The following is a 22,248-nucleotide window of genomic DNA, read 5'->3' as shown; positions in this document are numbered from 1 at the left end:
TCCCACCACTTCCCCTCTTCACTTATAACGCCAGGGGCTTGCCTTTTTATATTCAGGAGCTTGAGTGCCTCCAGGACCATCTGGATGACTTAGCTGTGGAGTGCAGAGACATAGTGGGCAACCTCACCGAGTTAGAGTCCGAGGTAAGTAATAAGAGCTTCCTGGAGGAGGGGGCTGCCGGCAGCCTGGCCATTATAACAGCGCTTTTGTTTCCATGCTCTTGAGAGTAGAGATCCTTTGTCAGTCAGAAGAACCCAATCAATCTTTCCCTACTTGCTTTATAAGTACTGAGTCCTGACCCTTCCTGTCAAAGCTCCAGAAGAGCTATCTATACAGTTAGCTCTTTGGTTTTTCTTCTCAGTTATCAGTTACTAGACCTTTTCTCACTTGAGAGCAGATGCTTCCTGAACTTCAGGTCTGAATCACATTTAAAAGCAATCTAAGTGGCCATACTCTCTTATCCCTGAAGCCCCCTTCCTTTTTGTTTTTGTTTGTTTGTTTTTGTTGTTTATTTTTTGTTTTTCGGGATGGGGTCTCTCTGTCTCACCCTGACTGACCTGGAACTCACTCTGTAGACCAGCCTGGCCTCAAACTCACAGAGATCCACCTGCCTCTGCCTCCCGTGCTGGGATTAAAGGCATGCGCCACCATGCCCAGGGTCCCTAAAGCTCTTTTAGTGAGGTCATTTGGTCCTGTTTCTATGTTTAATAAAGTACTGGGACTTCCAGTTACACATGAAAAATTGAGTACATGTTTATCCCTGTAATACCCTGAAACCTACTAAAATATAAAACATGAGATTAAAAACTCTCATAAATATGGACAGTACTGTTCAGGAATATAGAGATCTTAAAAACTCCAAAGGATTTGCATGTTTCCAAATATTTCATCTTTTCTTTCTTAATTCTGCCTCTTCATTTGCTCAGGTTGATAAACGGATCTACCTTCCAGGCATGGTGGTACATGCCAGCAGTTAGGAGGCAGAGGCAGAAGGATCTCTGTGAGTTCTAGCTATGGGTATACAGTTAAGACAGGGACACGAGGCACACACCTATGGCCTCCCTCTCCACCCTGGGCCTTTGTGAAGCAGAGTGATTAATCTATTTTATCTTCTACAGGATATCCAAATAGAAGCTTTGCTGATGAGAGCCTGTGAGCCTATAATTCAGAACTTCTGCCATGTAAGTGATGTCTATAAGAAAAAGGATTACTAACGGAACCAAATTCAGTGGAACTTTTGGGCCCCAAGGATGCGGGTTCATCTCTGTCTTCAGTATACACTACTCTTGAATGATAACCAGCTTTAGCAAATAAAAGTTAGAACTGAAAACAAGATGGAGGGAAGGACCAACATCTGGGAACCCTGTTTGATTACAGAACTTGACTGCAGCAGTAGTGGCTCTCAATAGATGAGTGGCGTGTGGCTAGCGGTGGTGGCTGGGTGGCTTCTCAGGAACTGTTAGCAGTGGCAGTGGCTCCCGTCCAGCTGCTCTGACACATCTCGCTGCAGAGGGACTCTTTACCTTACTTCTTACTCGCTCTCTACCTGAATTGTGGGAGTGAAGTATATTTAGTAACCCTTAAGCCTGACAGACAAGGGCTGGAGAGATGGCTCAGAGGTTAAGAGCACTGGCTGCCCTTCCAGAGGTCCTGAGTTCAACTCCCAGCAACCACATGGTAGCTCACAACCATCTATAATGAGATCTGGTGCCCTCTTCTGGCTTGCAGGTGTACATTTAATAAATACATTAAATAAAAAATTTTAAAAATGAAAAAAAAACAAAAAAAGACTGACAGGCAAGTATTATCCCTAAAGCCACTGATGGCACTGTAGAGGGAAGTGAGTCAAGGTGGCTTAGGTCCTCACAGCAGATGTTCCTGCCTTGTGAATTTTATTCTGCTGAACTTTTATCTTTCCTGAGTTTGTTTGTTTGTTTTTGGGTTTTGTTTTGTTTGTTTGTTTGTTTTTGGCAGGGGGGGGCGGTGATTTCAAGACCAGGTTTCTCTGTATAACCTTGGCTGTCCTGAACTCTCTTTGTAGACCAGGCTGGCCTCGAACATGCAACGATCCGCCTGCCTCTGCCTCCCAAGTGCTGGGATTAAAGGCGTGCACCACCACGCCCGGTTGTAACTTTTTTTAAGGCTTCAAGAGTCATTCCTATTCACATTTTCATGGATAGATCTATAGATTGTATTGTAATTATTACACATAAAGTGTAAATGTGTGCTGTCTTCCCCAGGATGTGGCAGACAACCAGATAGATTCTGGGGACCTGATGGAGTGTCTGATACAGAACAAACACCAGAAGGACATGAATGAGAAGTGTGCCATTGGAGTCACTCACTTCCAACTGGTCAGTCCATTTCCTGTATTGGCTGCTGGGGTGATTACTGAGCACCTTGCTGCTTTAGAACAGCCAGTCAGCTCTGCTGTTCTCATTATTTCCAATTATGTGGACCGCCTCTCAATAAGTGTCGCCAGACACTTTTCTAAGCAACTTAACATGCAGAGACAAATGAGACAGATCTAGAGAACACTCATTATAGAGGGGATAGAGGCAAGAGAGCCGGCACCTCCTGCTCTGGCTACAGTGCTCACGTTAAGTGATACTATCCCTCAGATCTGTAGTTAACCAGTGAGGTGGCCTAGATGTACATCAGGACACTGGACCCCAAGTCTTCTCGTCTACTCTACTGTATTCTTCTTTTTCTTTATTTCTTTGCCCCACTGTGTCCTGGGGATTGAACCAGGGTCTCGAAGTTTTCCACTGAATTAAATTCCTACACAGCATATCTGTCATTTATCTTTTTAAATCGTACAACTCAGATATACCATTTGAATAATGTGGCTGGCCACACTCAACTGTAATAAGAAGCAGCTAAGGAAGTTGGGAGTAGCAAGCACTGTGTGTAGAGGATGGCCAGCCAGCCAGCTGAAGTTATTGACCGCTTCTCAGCGTGTATGGCCACATGCTTGCATTCCGTATGACAATAGGCTCTCTTCCCTGCTGGATTCTAGACGCTAGTAAAAAGATGCCAGAACAGACCCAGCATACATCATGGCTGCAGGATCTGGGGTGGTTCAAGGAAGGCAAACAAAACCAGAACACGGGTTGGGGAGTGAAGGGACTGAAAGAGGAAATATCAAGATAGAACCCTGAAGGAAATGGCAGCATAAACTGTATGAAGATCTGCTAGAAGAACACTTTGGCATGGTGAGACCAGATGTGTGATTTGAAGGACAGGAAGGCCACTGTGCTTCCTGTCACAGGGTCACAGGGAGACATGAGACCTTAGATTGTCAAAGGTCTTAGGAACATGCTAGTCACTAACCTGCTATGTGACCAACGCTGGCCTTGAACCTCTGATTTTCCTGTGATGTGACTGTGTCCCACATGCTGGTGTCATGAGTGTGCTTTACCACACCCAGAGCTTTGGGTGTGTTAGCCAAGTTGCATGCCTAAAAAGTTGCTCGTTGCTGTTCATTGTAACTTGCCACAGAGCTGATTTTCTTACTCATCTTTCAGGTACAGATGAAGGATTTTCGATTCTCTTACAAGTTCAAAATGGCCTGCAAGGAGGATGTGTTAAAACTTTGTCCCAACATAAAAAAGAAGTATGTATCTCTTAATTGATTGGCTCTGCTTCCCAAGCCTCCCTCAGCTGTCCAGCAGCAGTAGCCTGGAGGCCTCCTGTGTCTCTCTTTGGTAGTGTAACCAAACTGAGGCATTGTCTGCACAGACTGTGGTCACAGCTGCCTGAAGCCACACATCTCCATGGGTGTTCTCAGAGAAAAGCCCCTGGAATATGGCAGTAGTCTTGATTTCTTTGTTTGTTCTACGTTCAGACTGCCTGTGTGAACCAGGTGTAGGAGTACTGGGAAGAGGAAGGTGCTGAACCAGCTTCTGCCACATCACCATAGCGTGTTGTCTCTGCAGAGGGACAGCACACGCCTGACTGATGCAGAGCTTTAGGAGTTAGGTCTTAATGAGAAAATTGATAAGCTTTGACAGCACAGCCGCCCAAATCTTACAAGTTGTTCTCCAGAGGGGAAATGCATTGCTAGAACACATTTTTTTCTTCCACATCCAGATTCCTATTTTGGACAATTTTTTTCCTTTTTCTTTTTCTTTTTTCTCTTTTCTTTTTTTTCTTTTTTACTTCTTTTCTTTACTTTTTCTGTACCTGTAGTGAGTGTTTCACAGTGTGTCAATGTTAAAAGCACCATTCTTTCTATGGTCACATTGGTATTGTTGTTGTTTTTAAGATTTTATTTATTAGCTGGGCATAGTGGTGCACACTTTTAATCTCGGCATTCGGGAGGCAGAGGCAGGTGGATTGCTGTGAGCTTGAGGACAGCCTGGTCTACAGAGTGAGTTCAGAACAGCCAAGGCTACACAGAGAAACCCTGTCTCAAAAACAAAAAACAAAAACAAAAAGTTTTTTTTATTTATTACATACACAATTCTGCCTGCATGTATACCTGCAGGCTACAAGAGGGCATTAGATCACATTGTGGATGGTTGTGAGCCACCATGTGGTTGCTGGGAATTGAACTCAGGATCTCTGGAAGAGCAGTCAGTGCTCTTAACCTCTGAGCCATCTTTCCAGCTGCAGGTCACATTGTTTTTAATAAGACTAAGATAGTACCAAGCCATGTCCAACCTTTTCCCCTCTACCTGTATACCTACGACAAAGTTTAATTTACAATTAGGCACAATAAGAAAATAATAGTTGCCAGTTATATGGGCAGTTTGGGTGGCACACATCTCTAATCTCAAAACTCAGGAAACTAAATAAGAATACTATAAGGTCAGGCCATTCTGGGATACATTGTTTTGTTTTGTTTTGGTTTTGTTTCATTTTGTTTTTCTTTTTGTCTGAAGAAAAAATTCAAACAATATACTATATTAAAAGTTATACGAATACAGAACTAGGAGGTGGTGGCACACACCTGTAATCTCAGCACTTGGGAGGCAGAGGCAAGTGGATCTCTTTGAGTTTCAGAACAGCCTACTCTACATAATGAGTTCAGGACAGCCAGGGCTACACAGAGGACCCTGTCTTGAAAAATAAAAACAGGGCTGGAGAAGATAGTTCAGAGGTTAAGAGCACTGACTGCTCTTCCAGAGGTCCTGAGTTCAATTCCCAGCAACCACATGGTGGCTCATAACCATCTATAATGAGATCTGGTGCCCTCTTCTGCCTTGCAGGTGTACATGCAGGCAGAATACTGTGTACATAATAAATAAATAAATCTTAAAAAAAAAAAAGAAAAACAAAAAAGTTAAATGAATATAGAAACTATAGCTCTATACATAGTAATCTCAGCATACTTTTTTTTCCCTTTTAAATTCAGAGCTTTCACCTTTTCAATTAAATGAAGTGATTGTTAGTATTTATTTGGCATATTCGTATTGCCAGTGTCACTGCTGATGGTCTTTTTGAGCTATTGTCAATAAGAGGGACAGTTAAATTACTGGAAACAACAATAGTGAGGCTTACAAGAAAGACCTTTTAAAAAAAACAGCACACGCATGTGCGCGCACATAAATATGAGAATACTAACTGCCCAAATAGAGTAGTCTCTGTCCCTGCTCCAACCTAGGGCTTGAGCGTTTACCCCCTCTAGACCGCCTAATGCCTTCTCCTTCTGCGGCAGGGTGGATGTAGTGATCTGCCTGAGCACCACTGTACGCAACGACACTCTGCAGGAAGCCAAGGAACACCGGGTGTCCCTGAAGTGCCGCAAGCAGCTCCGTGTGGAGGAGCTGGAGATGGTAATGCTTCCAGCAGCCCTGGCCAGTGTGCAGTCAGCTGCATAGGACAGGAGCAGGGAGATGCTCTCTGCTGCCATTGTGAAGTAAAAGACATAGTAACAGTTAAACCTTTCCAAATGGCATTAGCTGCGTCCTTACTGTTTTAGGTTTTGTTTTAAATCATAGAACATTTTTTGCCAAACACCACTGGAAGCCAAACTGGGATAGACTCAAAGTGAAGTCACTGCAGTCATTGGATCAGTCCTTCCTCAAGGACAGAAGGTCTTTCCTGCTCACTCAGTTGTCCTTGGTATCAGTTTCATCCTAATGCTGGGCCTTTGTGGGGCAGGATGGCTGCCTGAAACAACTGAACTACCTACTTCACTTTATCTCCAGCAAGAAAGGGGGAAAAGAGAAATCTCCCTTCACCTTGAAATAAAACTCTTCCCTTAAATTGAAGTGTGTCAGCTTGAGGGCTGTAGTTGCTCCCCATGGGGCCTGTTGAGACATCTGGGGACAGCAAGAATAAGGGGCTGGCTTCAGCTGCTGTTGTGAAGCGTGACACAGAGTTGCAAATTAAGTTCTACATATGACAATTAGTGTCACCTCTATAGAAGTCGTTCGTTAGTCAACAAGTAAGTCTATACATACTTGACATCTAGAGAAATGGTTTAGTGGGTAAGAGCACTTGCCAGAGGTTCTCACTCCCACAGCAGGTATATCATGCCCATTTGTAGCCCCAGCTCCAGAGCATCGTGACACCTCTGGCTCCCTCAGGGACCCTTGCTCTTGCACATACCCACATGCAGGCACACATAACTACATACAATTTAAGACAATAAAGATAAATCTTTGAAAAATATATATTGATGTCTCCAGCTTAAAATCCGCTCACTTCCCACACTGACTCCCTCTCATGCAGACGGAGGACATCCGTTTGGAACCAGATCTGTACGAAGCCTGCAAGAGTGACATCAAGAACTACTGCTCAACAGTACAATATGGAAATGCTCAGGTAATTTTTTAATTACAGAGTCAAGACAGGGTACCATCGCAGCTGCCAGTTCCTCACTGGTGAGACAAGAGCCACCACATCCTAATCACTTTAATTGTCCCCCTTTGCCTGTCCCAGAGTGCTTTTCCCAGCTTCTCCCCTGCACACTCTGCCAAGGAAGCCCCGATGTACCTTTAGGGGCTTCCTCTGCCCCCAGTGTCTTGATGCACAGGCCTGGTTTAGGACCTCATGAGTGCTGCGCTAGCATTCTCCTGCTGAGCTACAGCCTTACTCCTTTCTTCATTTTTATAATTAGAACATCTTAGTTGTTCAAAATAAAGTGTTTGTGACACTTTTATATGTGCATAGTATATACCTTGACCTTTATCCAACTCTTACTGCCTACCCATAGTATGTATACATTCTCTGTCCTGATAACCCCTCACATGGAAATTTTTGTGTTTGATTTTTAGGACAAGGTCTCATGTTACCGGCTAGCCTCAAATTCCCTAGGTAGCTTGGGGTGGGTAGTCTTCAACTGCCAGTCCACCTGGCTTAAGCCACCATGCCCAGCTCTGTAAGGAAATCTTTATTAGACATCAGTAAAATCACCCATGCATCTTTTTTAAAAAATAAATCCCAGAATTACGAGGTATGAAATGCAGATTTTCATGATTTTTTTAAAATGTCTCCTTATTCAGCTATAAGGCCTTGCCATAGTTCTTTTAGCCTCTGAGATGCTGTCTTCCCTGTCTTGTGTCTACAGTTGCCAATGCAAAGTCTGAGTGTTTTCTCTCTCTCTCTCTCTCTCTCTCTCTCTCTCTCTCTCTCTCTCTCTCTCATAGTTAGTCTTTCTATTAGGTTTGGTTTTCTATTTGATGATCTATAATTTTGGTGGACATGAGAGCAGGCAAGATCTTGTTCTTTATTATGGTGGGCGCTTGTGAGAACAGTCTTCCTCTGAGTGCTGTTCTTTCAGATACTGCTTTGATCTTCCTTTTTCCCAGAATTCCTCTGAACACAAGTGCTCCCAGCTCTGTCCCCAGTGTCCTTTTCCCTTTTTTTCTTAATGCTTCCCAGTCTTGGTTACTTGTGTTGCATTTGAGGTAATTGCTCAGGGTTACCCAACTTAATAATCAGTCTTCAATGCTCTCTCTTTCTGTTTTGTTTCATTTGGTTTGGTTTTAAGACAGGTTTTCTCTGTGTAGCCCTGGCTGTCCTGGAACTTGCTGTATAGACCAGGCTGGCATTGCTGAGATTAAAGATGTGTGTCTCTATCACCAGGCAATCCCCCCCCTCCCCCCGCTTCATGACAGGGTGGGCTCTCTCTGTAGACAAGACTGGCCTCAAACTCACAGAGATCCACCTGCCTCTGCCTCCCCGAGTGCTGGGATTAAAGGCGTGCGCCATCACACCCAGTTCTCATTCTTTAAAGAATACCATTTGGGTCTTTTCATTTCTCTACGTGCTTCTTTTCATAACTATTATTCTAGATTCTTGTGTATCATTTTCTTCCATATTGTTCCTATGCTGTTAGATTACATCTATTTTTGCATTTTCCATCGAGTGGAACCTTTCCCCCTCAGTTTGAGTCCTTGGTTATGTATCATTTCTTAAGGCATCAATGTGCTTTAACTAGCTGATGGTTCCTGGTTGTGCCTTAAGTTCTTCAGAGAAGTATTATGACTTCATGCTGCAGCCCTGGCTGGTACTGCTTCCCATCTGCTTTCCTTGGTTACATATTTTTATATCCTAGCATTTATTATAGTGAGGAGACTACTTCAGTATATATACATTTACCTTAAAATCCATTCCATGGCACTTTTGAGTGCCACTCAACCTTTTCTGTCATAGCTTTTCGTAGTTTGCCCTCTGAGATGTTACTTGTCATAGAGGATTGGGTTCAATTCATACTTAGCATCCAACACTATTCTTATAAACTATATGTTGAGCTTATTAAATCTCTAGACTTGTACCTGCTCTCTAGTCAGAGTACTCAAATGTGTACTCCATGAGGAATCCTAACAAAGAATGGCTCAGGAAGGCAGAAGAAACCAGAACACCTTAAGTGGCTTCCCTTTTAGATTCCAGTACAGCCTGCTAATCCCCCTGAATTTTTGTCATTTGGTCCACTGTTGACCCTCAGGTTATAAGTCCATGAGTGTAATTCTCCCTCTCTTACTCCCATTGCCTGAAATTAGAAACAGTAGGTCCTAGGATAGAAAAACAAGGTGGTATCATACACTGAAGTGTTTTAATAGAGTGGGTGACTTCCAGCCCCTGATTACTTCCTAACTCAACCACGCTCTTACATTATAGATTATTGAATGTCTGAAAGAAAACAAGAAGCAGCTGAGTACCCGTTGCCACCAGAAAGTATTTAAGCTGCAGGAGACAGAGATGATGGACCCAGAACTAGACTATACACTCATGCGAGTCTGCAAGCAGATGATTAAGGTAAAGGGCCAAGTATGATATGAATGTCAGTAACAGCATGAGCCCCTTTCTGTTGTACCTTTTTAAACACAGCCACCATGGTGATATAGTCAGCTGTGGTCTGCAGACCAGCAGCATTGTCTTCAACCCCCACCTTGGGAATTCCTCAGCCCCAAGAATCCCTGGGGGTGGACAGTATCTGTTATTCCTCCAGGCAACACGGATGCTGGACAAGTTGGAAAAAAAATCACAGAGCTGATCTAACCAGCTTTGTTTTAACCAAAGCACAGTTGAATAGGGAGCCAGGATAGGTGTACTGAGAAAGCCACAATCCGGTGTCCTTATCTGATCATCTCACACAGTCAAGATGGTGCTTTCATTTCAAGATCTTTAAATGTTATTTTATGCATATGAGTCTTTTGCCTGTGTAAATGGGCTCCGTATACGTGCCTGGGGCCCACCAAGACCAGAAGAGGGCATTCGGTTCCCAGAACTAGAGTTATAGGTGGCTGTAAGCTGCCATGCAGATGCCTGGAGCCAAACCCAGGTCCTCTGGAAGAACAGCAAATGCTCTTAAGCATTGAGCCATCTCTAACCTGAAAAATGTGTTTCTCTTCTGTATATTCTGTTGCTTCAAGTAGCCCTCCAGGGGATGTTTTTTGAAACAGAGTTTCTCTGTGTTTAGTCCTGGCTGTCCTGGAAACTCAGTACCTGTGTAGACCAAGCTGTCTTCAAGCTCACAGAGATCTGCCTGCCTCTGCCTCCTGAGTACTAGGATTAAAGGCGTGCGCCATACCACTGAACTTCAGGAAATGCAGAAAAAAAAAACTTGAATAAAACTGATTTCAGCTTCCCTTAAAAATAGCTGATCCTATCAATAAACTTCAGTAGAAATGTAATGTTTACATGCGCAAACCAAAGAAAAGGGGGAAAGGAAGGATGGAAGAACATGAACACTAAAACAAGCAAGGGAAACCTTGTGGTGAAGGATCCTAACCCGAGTTTGAGGTGCCATGACTAGACATGGAGGTTAACAAATAGAGCCCTGAGCTGAGCTCTGAAGTAAGGACAGTAATAAGCATATGGGAGCTAACCCCATGTATTTGGTAAATTATAGCCCCAAACTTAAGGTAAACCACATTTATCTTTACCCCAAATCCATGTTTACATTGGTTAATAGTTACTTCCTAAGTTCTGCCACTGTGGTTGAGTAGATAAGGCTTGAGGGATGGATGGTACAGTATTCTATTCATACTCACACAGTAATTGAAGTGAGATGGTCTATACCTTAACATAGCCGTAGTAATAGGAACCAAACCCATGTAGAACGCAACCAGGGCTGGCAGAGAGAAATGTGAGAAATTCAAGAAGGAAGAAGTAAAGAGGGACCCTGGCTGGGCACTTACTGATGTTGTCTGTTCCCTGCTTACATCAAGTGATGCCTTTGACTTGTGCTTCTATGAGCTGTGCAGCTGTGAAAGTAACTGTAGATAGACTAGTTCCCAGTTTGAGATAGCATTTTTTATATGCTTTTGTTTTCTTTGCAGCGGTTCTGTCCAGAAGCAGATTCTAAAACTATGTTGCAGTGTTTAAAGCAAAATAAAAACAGTGAATTGATGGATCCCAAATGCAAACAGATGATAACCAAGCGTCAGATTACCCAGAATACAGGTACCACATTGGCTCAGCTCTCCTGGTCCATTGAGTGTTAAGCTCAGGTAAAACTGGCAAGACATGTGACCTGAGCAGCCTGCATATGAGCATGTGCCCTCCTCTTCCTCCTTTGCAGGCTATCCAGAAAAATAGAATGAAGGGAATGGGGCTGAAAATCTGGACAGCTGCTCTTAAAACAAGAAAGGAATCAGCATTAGGGCTCCTAGGAAGGAGAATTCTGGAGATTTACTCAGACTTCATGAGCACGGGAAATCATTTTCAGAATGAAAGTTTCAGCTCCTCACTGAGAAACCTTGTAGCTTAGTGGACAAAAAGTGTTAGATAATTCTTTCATGATGCTTTCAAAAATATTATGGGCAAAGTTTCTGCTATCTGGTTGATTTTATTTGTTTGTTTTTTAATGTTGGACCACAAATCCCCGCAGAGCTGAAAGATTCCTGAGAACTAACAAAGTGCTCTTGAACTGAGCTTCATTGCTGGTCAGCAACATTGGAAAACGGGTGTGGTTGCACACACACACCTAATCCCAGCACTTGAGAGGTTGAGGCAGGAGGATTGTGTCTAAAAAATGTGACTAGCAGACCTGCCGCCATGCCTGTCTAGCTGTGAAGGGTGTATCCCTGGAACTGCAGGAAGCCCTCACTTTCTTCAAAGACAGTCATCCTGGCATGATATCTTATTTGCCACTTACTAACTTAAATTGGTGTTTATATTCATGACTATTAACATAATATGCCCCCCTCCCCTTTTATGTGTAGGGGTTGGTTTTTCAAGTCAAGGTTTTTCTGTGTAGTCCTGGCCCTCCTGGAACTCACTCTGTAGACCAGGCTAGCCTCGGACTCAGAGATCCACCTGCCTCCCTAGTGCTGGGATTAAAGGTGTGTGCCACCACTGCCTAGTTAATATGCCCCATTTGGAAGATGAATTTCCAAAATTTGTGGAAATTTACAGGTGATCCATTTTATCATAAATTGACATGTTTTTATTCTAGATTACCGCTTAAACCCAGTGCTAAGGAAAGCTTGTAAAGCTGACATTCCGAAGTTCTGTCATGGTATCCTGACCAAGGCCAAGGATGATTCAGAGCTAGAAGGCCAAGTCATCTCATGCCTCAAGCTGAGATATGCTGACCAGGTACTCTGGTGGGGCTCTATAGAGAGCTGTATTAATGTGCATTTTCTCCACGGACATCACTAGCATACTCCTGTTGTTCTAAGTAAACCCTTTCGTATGACTTCCCCGAACTGGGGTGTGAGGGGACAGGTCGGAACCTGATGCTCTCCGGTGGGCTGATGTGTTCTCCCTTTGTCGTCTCTAGCGCCTGTCTTCAGATTGTGAGGACCAGATCCGCATCATCATCCAGGAGTCTGCTCTAGATTACCGCCTGGACCCTCAGCTCCAGCTGCACTGCTCAGATGAGGTAGGCTATCGGTGCAAAGGAGAGCTTCCCAGAAGAGGTAATGGGACAAGCTCTTTATCACACTCACTTCCCAACACGGGGCTGCTACAGGCCTGCCTTGTAGGAAAGACTTCCAGGTTCTACAAAACACTGAACCAGGCTTGGCATTGGTTTGTTACTCTACAGCATGGTTTCCACACTTCTCTGCTGAATGAGAGTGTTCTTTCATTATTACTTATATATGTAGTATGATCCTCACTTATTCTGGATAAATATTCAGAACTCAAGACTTCTATAATGTGATCTGATGCTTTCTTCTGGCCTGCAGGTGTACGTGCAGGTAGAGCACTGTATACATAATAATAAATAAATAAATCTTTAAAAAAAAAAGACTTATACACTATGGAATACTACTCAGTTATTAAAAACAAGGAATTCCCGAAATTTGTGGATAAATGGATTGAGCTAGAAATGATCATAATGAGTGAGTTAACCCAGAAGCAGAAAGACTTAAATGGTATATACTCACTTATATCTGCATACTAGCCCAAGGGGCATGTCCCACGAAAGCCTTCACTTACCAGGAAACTGGGACAGAGGGGAGGGCATCCTATTGGGACTCTAGATGAGAGAAGCATGGGAGAATAGCAAAATAGAAGGATCCAGAGGGTCCTAGAAACCTACAAGTAGAACATTATGATAGGCAGATTTGGGCCCAGGGGTCCTGCTCAAACTAAGGCACCAGCCAAGGTCAATACAAGCGGTAAACTTTAAACCCCTACCCAGATCTAGCCACTGGGCAGAACATTCTCCACAGTTGAGTGGAGAGTGGGATATGACTTTCTCACGTACTCTGGTGCCTCATGTTTGACCATGTCCCCTGGAGGGGGAGACCTGGTGGCACTCAGAGGAAGGACAGCAGGGTACCAAGAAGAGACTTGATACCCTATGAGCATATACAGGGGGAGGAAGTCCCCCTCAGGAGCAGTCATAGGGGAGGGGAATAAGGGGGAAATGGAAGGGAGGGAAGAATGGGAGGATACAAGGGATGGGATAACCATTGAGATGTAACAAGAATAAATTAAAAAAAAAAAAAAAAAACTTGCCAGAAAAAGTGCTCTTCTAATGGCTCTAAGTGCCTGTCCATGGAAATTATTGATCTTCCCAGCTAGAAACAGCCACCTGAGGAGCCCTGTTTAGATTGCTCTTGTAACTGTCCAAAGAAAGTTGTTTACTTGGGGCTGGAGAGATGGCTCAGTGGTTAAGAGCACTGGCTGCTCTTCCAGGGGACCCATATTCAAATCCTAGCACCCACATGGCAGTGCCCAGCTGTGTGTAATTTCAGTTCCAGGGGTTCTGACACCCTCACAACAGACATGCATGGAGGCAGGACACAACACCAATGTAAATAAAATTTAAAAATAAAAAATATATTCTAAACTCCTTTTTTTTTTAAATAGGGGTGAGGGTGCTGGAGAGATGGCCCAGTGGTTAAGAGCACTGGCTGCTCTTCCAGAGTTCCTGAGTTCAATTCCTGGCACCCACATGGCAGCTCACAACTGTCTATAACTCCAGTTCCAGAGGATCTAACACCCTCTCACAGACATACATGCACATAAAACACCAGTGCAAATAAAATAAATAATTTTTTAAAAAGGAAATTGTTTACTCTTTCCTCTAAAGATCTATGAGTTCATGTCATGTGCAACACAGGTCAAGTTGTAAATCTGAACCAGGTGTTGTTTTTTTCTGCTTCTAGTATTTTACTTGGCTGTTTGACCTTCCTCCTGTGGAATCACAGAGTAGCCTTCTTTATGACAAGTCCTGGAATAATGTGACATTTTCAGAACTGACAGTGTTTAAGTGTGAAAGGAGAACAGGGCTTGGAAGTGAGGATGGGAGGAGTGCACACTCACTAGGAAGTTGTTAAACTGACAGAGTCAGCCCTGATAGTGTTAGAGGCTCAGGTTTCTGAAGACAGCGGCATTGTCTCATCTGTCCCTGAGAAGCAGGCCCACTCAGAGTCAGCAGCAGGCGTTGTGTATTCAAGGCTGGTTGGACAGGCTTGGTCTTCTGGAAGCCAGTTGTTCCTCAGCGGGGTGGCCCTGTTTTCTTGTTTCCTGAGCAGATTGCCAACCTATGTGCTGAAGAAGCAGCAGCTCAGGAGCAAACGGGCCAAGTGGAGGAATGCCTGAAGGTCAACCTGCTCAAGATCAAGACAGACCTGTGTAAAAAGGTAGCCATGCCCTCATCCTTGCCTCATCTCCTGCCGCCTTTTCTCTTTTTCCTTTTTGTTTCATTCCATTATTTATTAGAGACCCATAGCCTCATGTTCAATGGCCATATTATGGCTTAGAAAGAAGTAATAGCATAGACAGCTTATATTTTGTATTTAAATACTTCTTTGGTTTCTTGAGACAGGGTTTCTCTGTGTAGCAATGGCTGTCCTGGAACTCATTCCATAGACCAGGCTGGCCTCAGACTCAGAGATCTGCCTGCCTCCGCTTCCAGACTGCTGGGATTAAAAGCCCAGGTTTCTGAAGACAGTGGTGTCTGAGCTATCCCTGAGGAGCAGACCCATTATCATAGTCGGCTTGGGTTTGATTTTCTTTCTTTTTTTTTGTTTTTTGTTTTTTGGTTTTTTTTGTTTTTGTTTTTGTTTGTTTGTTTGTTTTTGTTTTTTGTTTTGTTTTGTTTTTCGAGACAGGGTCTCTCTGTGTTGCCTTGGCTGTCCTGGACTCACTTTGTAGACCAGGCTGGCCTCAAACTCACTCAATCCACCTGCCTCTGCCTCCCAAGCTGGGATTAAAGGCATGTGCCACCACGCCCAGCTTGGGTTTGATTTTCAACCAGCTCCTACCGCTCCTCAAAATGTGCACTCAAACACTTTCAGCAATGTTAAATTAATGTCATAATCCCAACTCCTTAGTAATCAAATACAAGTTGAGCGTGGTGAGTTCAAAGCCAGCCTGATCTACAGAGTAAGTTCCAATGATGCACAGAGAAACCTGTCTTGAAAAGGGGAGGTGAGGGCAGAAGTAAAGTAGAACATTTTGTAAATACAAAATATACCCTTATGTGGTTGAGAAAGTAAGTTCTTTTATTTTTAATTATGTGTGTGTGTTGTCAGCATGTGGGTATGTGCACATAAGTGCCAGGTGCCCGAGGAAGCCAGAGGCATTTGATGCTGTAGGTGCTAGGAACCAAACTCGGGTCCTCTAGAAGAGCAGAACGTGCTCCTTGTCACTGAGCCAGCTCTCCAGCCTCTTGACTGAGAAATAGAATTCAAAAGTTAAACTTATAGGCTGTATATTAAAATTCTCAGCCATTCTCAAATCTAATTTTTGAATTTCACATTGTTAAGGCTTTTCTAAAGTAACAGAATAACTATTACATCAATAAAGTAGTGACATGTACATAAAAATAATGTGGCATAGCAGAATGCCAAGAAGCCCTGCCTGGTCATCCAGTCACATGTGTACTACCCTTAGCTCCCCTGGGCCCTTACTGGATTCCTCTGAGGTAGTTAGCAAATTAAATTGGGTGCAAATGTCTGTGCTGTGTGCATACATGGCCATATTACCACCCTCCTATCCCAGAGTAGTTTCCAGTTCCCCTTCCTTCTTTGGCATGTCTGTTTGCATGTTCTATAGAGTATTACAAACAACAGATTGGGTACATTTCCTCTTCAAAGCTCTCTCCACAATGGACTTCCTTTTCAGGAAGTGCTAAACATGTTGAAGGAAAGCAAAGCAGACATCTTTGTGGACCCAGTCCTTCACACAGCATGTGCCTTGGATATTAAACACCACTGTGCAGCCATCACCCCTGGCCGTGGGCGTCGTGAGTAATGTTTGTTCACTCTCTCCCTGTCTGGACGTCTTGAGAGGAGCAAAGGCTGCCTCTGAGTTACCACTTGCAGCTACTCTGCTCTGTGGCTGTACAGTATCTCCTCCTGTGTATCTGTTCAATGGAAAAGCTAGGCCTTGGTGGCTGTGAGTTTGGGAATCATGTTGCAGGTTTGAACTGACTAGAGCCAAGATTCAGTGAAAACAGAAATTTTGAGTTATTTATTGGGGAGTCAAAAATTCAGTTACACACTATTAATGCCAGCACTCAAAGGCAGAGAGAGACAGCCTAGACTATATAGAGGTATGGACAACCAGGCATACATAGAGAAACCTTGGATTCAAAAAAAAAGAAAGAAAGAAAGAAAGAAAGAAAGAAAATGTTCTGTCCCCTTTCCTACACTGAGCATCCCCAGGGTTATAAAAGGATAGCCAGAACCTGGAAACAACCTAAATGTCCCTCAGTCAAAGAATGGATAAAGAAATTGGTACATTTACACTAAGGAATACTACTCAGCTATTTAAAATAAGGAAATGCTGAAATTTGTGGGCAAATGGATGGAACTAGAAATGATCATGCTGAGTGAGATAACCCAGACCTAGAAAGACTCACTTGGTACATATACTCACTTATAATTGGACACTAGCCCAAAAGGGGTGTCCCATGAAAGTCTTCACTTACCAGGAGATTGGGATAGATGTGGGGACCTCCTATTGGGACTGTAGGTGAGAGAAGTATCTGAGAATGGGGAAATAGAAGGATCCAGAGAGTCCTAGAAACCTACAAGAAGAACATCATGATGGGCGGATCTGGCCCAGGGGCCTCTGCTCAAACTACTGCACCAATCAAGGACAATACATGCAGTAAGCATTGAACCCCTACTCAGATCTAGCCAATGGACAGGACATTCTCCATAGTTATGTGGAAAGTAGGGGATGACTCTGACATGAACTCCAGTACCCCATATTTGACCACTTCCCCTTCGTGGGGAGGCCTGGTAGCACTCAGAGAAAAGATAAGCGGGCTACCAGGATGAGACTTGATAGGCTGTGGTGGACGAGGAGGTCCCCTTCTGTCACAGACCTAGGGGAAGGGAATAGGGTGAAGGAGGGAGGGAGGGGGGAACGTGAAGATACAAGTTAGGGGATAACAATTGAGGTATAATCTGAATAAATCAGTTAAATAAAATAAAAAAGAAGTAACTGGGGGTTGGGGGGAAAGGTGCTATGGCAGCTTCTCAGCATCTGAAACTCAGATGATATGCAGTTTGTTTTTGAGCCAGGAACACCCAAAGAAAATAAGAAGTGTTAGAAGATCTTGAGCAGCTAATACTGGAAGCGACACTCTTTACCAGTGGGATCTTTCTTTAAAGATTTATTTATTTATTTATTTATTTATTTTATTCAGTATTCTGCCTGCGAGTCAGAAGAGGGCACCAGATCTCATTATATATTGTGAGCGAGCCACCATGTGGGTGCTGGGAACTGAACTCAGGACCTTTGGAAGAACAGCCAGTACTCTTAACCACTGAGCCATCTCTGTTCACCTTGATAGAGTTCCTAGAGAAAAATTTGATTTTGTTGGTCCTGAAGAGCTGAGTTCTCAAATGCTTGGGAATCTTCTCCCCGGCTTTACAGAATTGCTTCTGTACAGTTGCAAACTTCTTACTCATTTGCTCCCACAGAGATGTCCTGCCTAATGGAGGCTTTGGAAGATAAGCGAGTGAGGTTGCAGCCAGAGTGCAAAAAGCGCCTGAATGACCGAATTGAAATGTGGAGTTATGCAGCCAAGGTAAAGACCAAGAGAGCCTCTGACATGGCAGCCTCTTGTGCCAGTTTTCATCTCTGGCATATGCCATTGGTGTTATCTTTGCTAGAAATCTAGCACTAGATATATTCCAAAAACTAGGCCAGCCTGCTTTACATAGTGAGTTCTAGGCCAGCCAGGGCTATGTAGAGACCCTGTCTCAAAAGAAAAGAAAAATTACTAAGTTTCTAAATCTGAACTCTTCATAATCCCAGAACTACATCTCCCTTGCAGCAGACTAGGTCTGCAAAGCTTTGTCAGACTGGTCTTCTTTGTACTCAGTTTCTTGGAGTCCAACACTGAAAGGTTATTATTTATCTTAACAGTCAGCCAATTCCTCTCTAAGGGAAAAAGCTGCTTGTGGAGCCCCAGGTTAGGTGGAAAGCCGACACTAAGTCATCTTCCCATACTGTGTCCCCTCCTTTGAGCTGCTCAAGTTATAGCTGAGTGACTCAGAGGGACTCACTGCTCATTGTATGCTAACAAACCTCATTCATCCTGCACCTCCCTACTCTGTTCTTACATACGTGTTATGGATAGAGGAACCACACAGGTGTCTCTTGACCACATGCTTCCAGGATGATACTCAAAAGTTGCATGTACACTTAGAAAACCTTTGGAGCTGGGCAGTGGTGGTGCACGCCTTTAATCCCAGCACTACGGAGGCAGAGGCAGGTGGATCCCTGTGAGTTTGAGGCCAGCCTGGTCTACAAAGTGAGTCCAGGACAGCCAAGGCTACACAGAGAAACTCTGTCTTGAAAACCCAAAAAATAAAAAAATAAAAAGTAAATGTCTACAGATTGGTGTGTAGGAAGCATATTCTTAAGTCCTGCTTGACAATGTTTGTTTGTTTGTTTTGTTTTTGGTTGGTTGGTTGGTTGGTTTTTCAAGATAGGGTTTCTCTGTGTAACAGTTCTGGATGCCTGGACTTGATTTTGTAAACTAGGCTGGCCTCGCACTCACAGCAATCCACTTGGCTCTGCCTCCGTAGTGCTGGGACTAAAGGCCTGTGTCACCACGCCCAGCTTTGCACAATGGTTTTTATGTGAAAGTACTTCGAATGTAATGCTTAATAAATAAAGTCAAAATAGGAAACTTGATAGAGACCAGTGTGGTGATGCATGCCTGTAATCCCAATGCTTTGATGAGGTAAACGCATCACAAGTCCAGGGCAGCCTAGACTATATAATATAGCAAGACCTTCATCTAACAACAATAAAAAAAGACAAAATCACACTTTCTCTCCAAAACAGCAATAGAAGAAAAGAAAAACATACAACATGGTCTCAGCTTTTTGCCTTGTTGTTTATGAAAGATATCAAACACAATGAAGGACATAAATGTATCTGAAAACCTGTAACCTTGTGACGTCACTAGGACTGGATCCCAGACTGCAGTCTTTATTGTAATGTGGAGTGATGGGGTCTCTCCTGTCCTGGTGTAAGCAGAGAAAGTGAACGCATAGCCGGGCGTGGTGGCGCACGCCTTTAATCCCAGCACTCGGGAGGCAGAGGCAGGCGGATCGCTGTGAGTTCAAGACCAGCCTGGTCTACAAAGTGAGTCCAGGATGGCCAAGGCTACACAGAGAAACCCTGTCTCGAAAAACCAAAAAAAAAAAAAAAAAAAAAAAAAAAAAAAAAAAAAGAAAGTGAACGCATGCAGAGACCTCACCCAGGCTGGCATCACATCCACAGCCGAGGACGTGTCAGCATGCTAACAGCACAGAGGGTGATGGTGCTCTTTGTGGCCTTCTGGGGTTTGTTGTTGTTGTTGTTTGGTTGTTTGGTTTTTCAAGACAGGGCTTCTCTATGTAGCCTTGGATGTCCTGGACTCGCTTTGTAGACCACGCTGGCCTCGAACTCACAGTGATCCACCTGCCTCTGCCTCCCAAGAGCTGGCATTAAAGACGTGCGCCACCACGCCCTGCTACTCTTTGTGTCCTTTGGTATCTCACTTTGGGCAGGGGACACTTGCAGTTTTATGACCCAGAAAAAGTGTCATGGCTGTGTTGATTTTCTTTCTTCTCAGGGTAAATCAAAGTACACAAGATGGCTGAATGGGTAATAAGGCCTGTTGTGTAAACCTAAAGACCTGAGTTCAATTCCTAGAGCCTACTTAAAGATGGAAGGAGCGACCTGACTTCTGACTCCACATGTGCATCATGATGTGTGCATCCACATATTCACATTTTACACACATACACACATGCATAAAATAAGAATACTCTTTTTTAATCCCAGCATTTGGGAGTCAGAGTCAGGCGGACCTCTGAATTAAAGGCCAACCTGGACAACATAGTTCCAGGTAGCCAGAAAAAAAAGAGAGACCCCCATCTCAAAAAAAAAAAAATAAATAAAAATAAAAATAAATAAAAAATTTTTTATTTAAATTAATGAAAAAAATTAAACTAAGAATTCAAGCAACAGGCTAGATATCTAGCTCTGCCACCTACTTAGCACTTCTCAGAGGCTCATATTGCTGTCTCCTTTCAGGTGGCCCCAGCAGATGGCTTCTCTGATCTTGCCATGCAAGTGATGACATCCCCCTCCAAAAACTACATCCTATCTGTGATCAGTGGGAGCATCTGCATATTGTTCCTGATTGGCTTGATGTGTGGACGGATCACTAAGCGCGTGACACGAGAGCTCAAGGACAGGTAGAGCCACCTGACCACCAAAGGAACTACCTGTCCAGGGCCCAGTTTGTACAGCCTTCCTGTATAGTGCACCCTCTCACCTCGCCCTTCTCAAAGGTGGCACCAACACCCACAGTAGAACAGCATCAAGTGCCCATTGCATCTTCCCATCCAGACTTGGCCACGTCCTCCGTGTCCTCCTCCTCCCAGCTGCCCTTGCAGCATCGGCAGCTGGCTGCTTTGGTGGTAGCCTTTGTTGGCGAAGGGTTTACCTGCCTGTAGACAATTCTGTCATACCAACAGAACTGCCGGTACTTCCAGAAATGACTCACCTGACCTGCAACTCAATTTTTTTTAAAAACAAAAAGACAAAAGACAAAAAAAAAAGTTTTAAAGAAAGGAAAAAGTGTATATAGTAGCACATCTCTTTCAGTCTTGACTCGCACAGTAGGGTTATTTCTTTCATGTAAATGCAGCAGGTGACAGCAGGACTTGGAGGAGATACGCATATTGGTGCCTGATCATTGAAATGTCTGGGTCTTCTCCTAGAAGCAACTGTGGGCCACATCAAGACAGGATCTTCAGCAAGCAGTGGGGATGCTAAGCCTGCTCTGGGTCCTGTTTGCTTCTACTGCAGTGTGATGCCTTCCATCTCCCACCCCAGACTTCTACCCACAGTCCAATAGCAACAGGCATTTCTATGATCTCCACTTCAGTGCAGAGACATGAACCTCCCTGGGTCAGTGGCAAGTGGACTAGGGAAGGGACAGAAGTCTGTGAAGCAGGACTGAGCCCACAGCCAGCAGGGTCCCAGCCATCATCTTCCTCCAAGATGGGATGGAGTTGCCTCAACTTTATGGACCCTGTTGAGCATGGGGTTGCCCTGGAAGTTCTCTACCTCAACAGGAAATAGTTACTAAGTTGGGGTGTGGGGCTTTAAAATGACGGTGAGGGTGGCAGGACAAGGAGGAATGGGAGTTGGACACTTGTTTTGAGCAACAGTACAGACCAGAAATGATGGCTTCTAAAGACTTAGTATGGTTTTGGGTGTGTGACGGGCAGTGAAGCCCAACTTCCTGCACACACCAAGCAGACTTCCCCAACAAGCTCCTTTGTGCCTCTAAATGAAGGGATGTGGAAAGTGATTGCATTAAAACATGGAGGATTTTCTCCGTTCTTTTTTTTTTTTTTTTTTTCCATGTTAATTTGCTGTGTGTACCCACTTTAGTAGGCACTGGCTAAATCTTATATTTTGGTATTTGTCAGCCTTCCATAATCTGAGTTTTACTGGAGCAGGATTCCCAGCCATCTTCCCTCACTCCTCCAGTGTGAAGATGACGGGGTTGGGGCATAAGAGGGAGGACCCAAGGCATTGCAGTTCACCTTTGGCTCACCTCTGGTGAGTTTGGGCCATGGCGTCACAGTGGCTATACAGAAGGGTGGCATGTACAGTAGGAGATATATTTATATAATATATATTTTATTAACCTGTTAGATGTCCACAAAGTATTATAAATCATGTGCCTAAAACTGTCCACATAGACCCAGGCCCCTTTGCGGTGCCCTCCCTGCTCCTGCCTCCCGTTTGCACCTGCAGGTCCTGCTGCACCTGAGCAGTGTGTGTCTTCCCTGAGCTGTGTTCAGTGCAAGCTGTGTCAGTTATAGATCATTTGCTCCAATTACTCCTTGTCTGACC

At 44.0% G+C, this 22,248-nt stretch overlaps 1 protein-coding gene across 2 annotated transcripts in view; it reads left to right on the top strand.

Moving 5' to 3' along the window:
• Positions 1–21,738, top strand: part of Glg1 (golgi glycoprotein 1) — a 93,313-nt gene extending 71,575 nt beyond the window's left edge. The window contains exons 13-26 of one of the 2 annotated variants that reach the window (XM_051169150.1): positions 57–143; positions 1,119–1,181; positions 2,241–2,354; positions 3,528–3,616; positions 5,663–5,780; positions 6,682–6,774; positions 9,073–9,210; positions 10,737–10,860; positions 11,855–11,997; positions 12,182–12,283; positions 14,391–14,498; positions 15,985–16,105; positions 17,796–17,902; positions 20,410–21,738. In XM_051169150.1, coding sequence (XP_051025107.1) covers positions 57–143; positions 1,119–1,181; positions 2,241–2,354; positions 3,528–3,616; positions 5,663–5,780; positions 6,682–6,774; positions 9,073–9,210; positions 10,737–10,860; positions 11,855–11,997; positions 12,182–12,283; positions 14,391–14,498; positions 15,985–16,105; positions 17,796–17,902; positions 20,410–20,577 — 1,575 coding nt within the window. In that variant the 3' untranslated portion in view covers positions 20,578–21,738. Of the gene's footprint in view, positions 1–56; positions 144–1,118; positions 1,182–2,240; positions 2,355–3,527; positions 3,617–5,662; positions 5,781–6,681; positions 6,775–9,072; positions 9,211–10,736; positions 10,861–11,854; positions 11,998–12,181; positions 12,284–13,722; positions 13,901–14,390; positions 14,499–15,984; positions 16,106–17,795; positions 17,903–20,409 lie in introns of those variants that run through there. The other variant, XM_051169151.1, reaches the window with a different exon arrangement.
• The last annotated feature ends 510 nt before the right edge of the window (positions 21,739–22,248 follow it).

Source organism: Acomys russatus, chromosome 26, assembly GCF_903995435.1.
Source record: "Acomys russatus chromosome 26, mAcoRus1.1, whole genome shotgun sequence".
In the NCBI taxonomy this organism is placed as follows: Eukaryota; Metazoa; Chordata; class Mammalia; order Rodentia; family Muridae; genus Acomys; species Acomys russatus.
The sequence above is the reverse complement of the archived record's forward strand: the minus strand, read 5'-3'. Positions and strand labels throughout refer to the sequence as shown.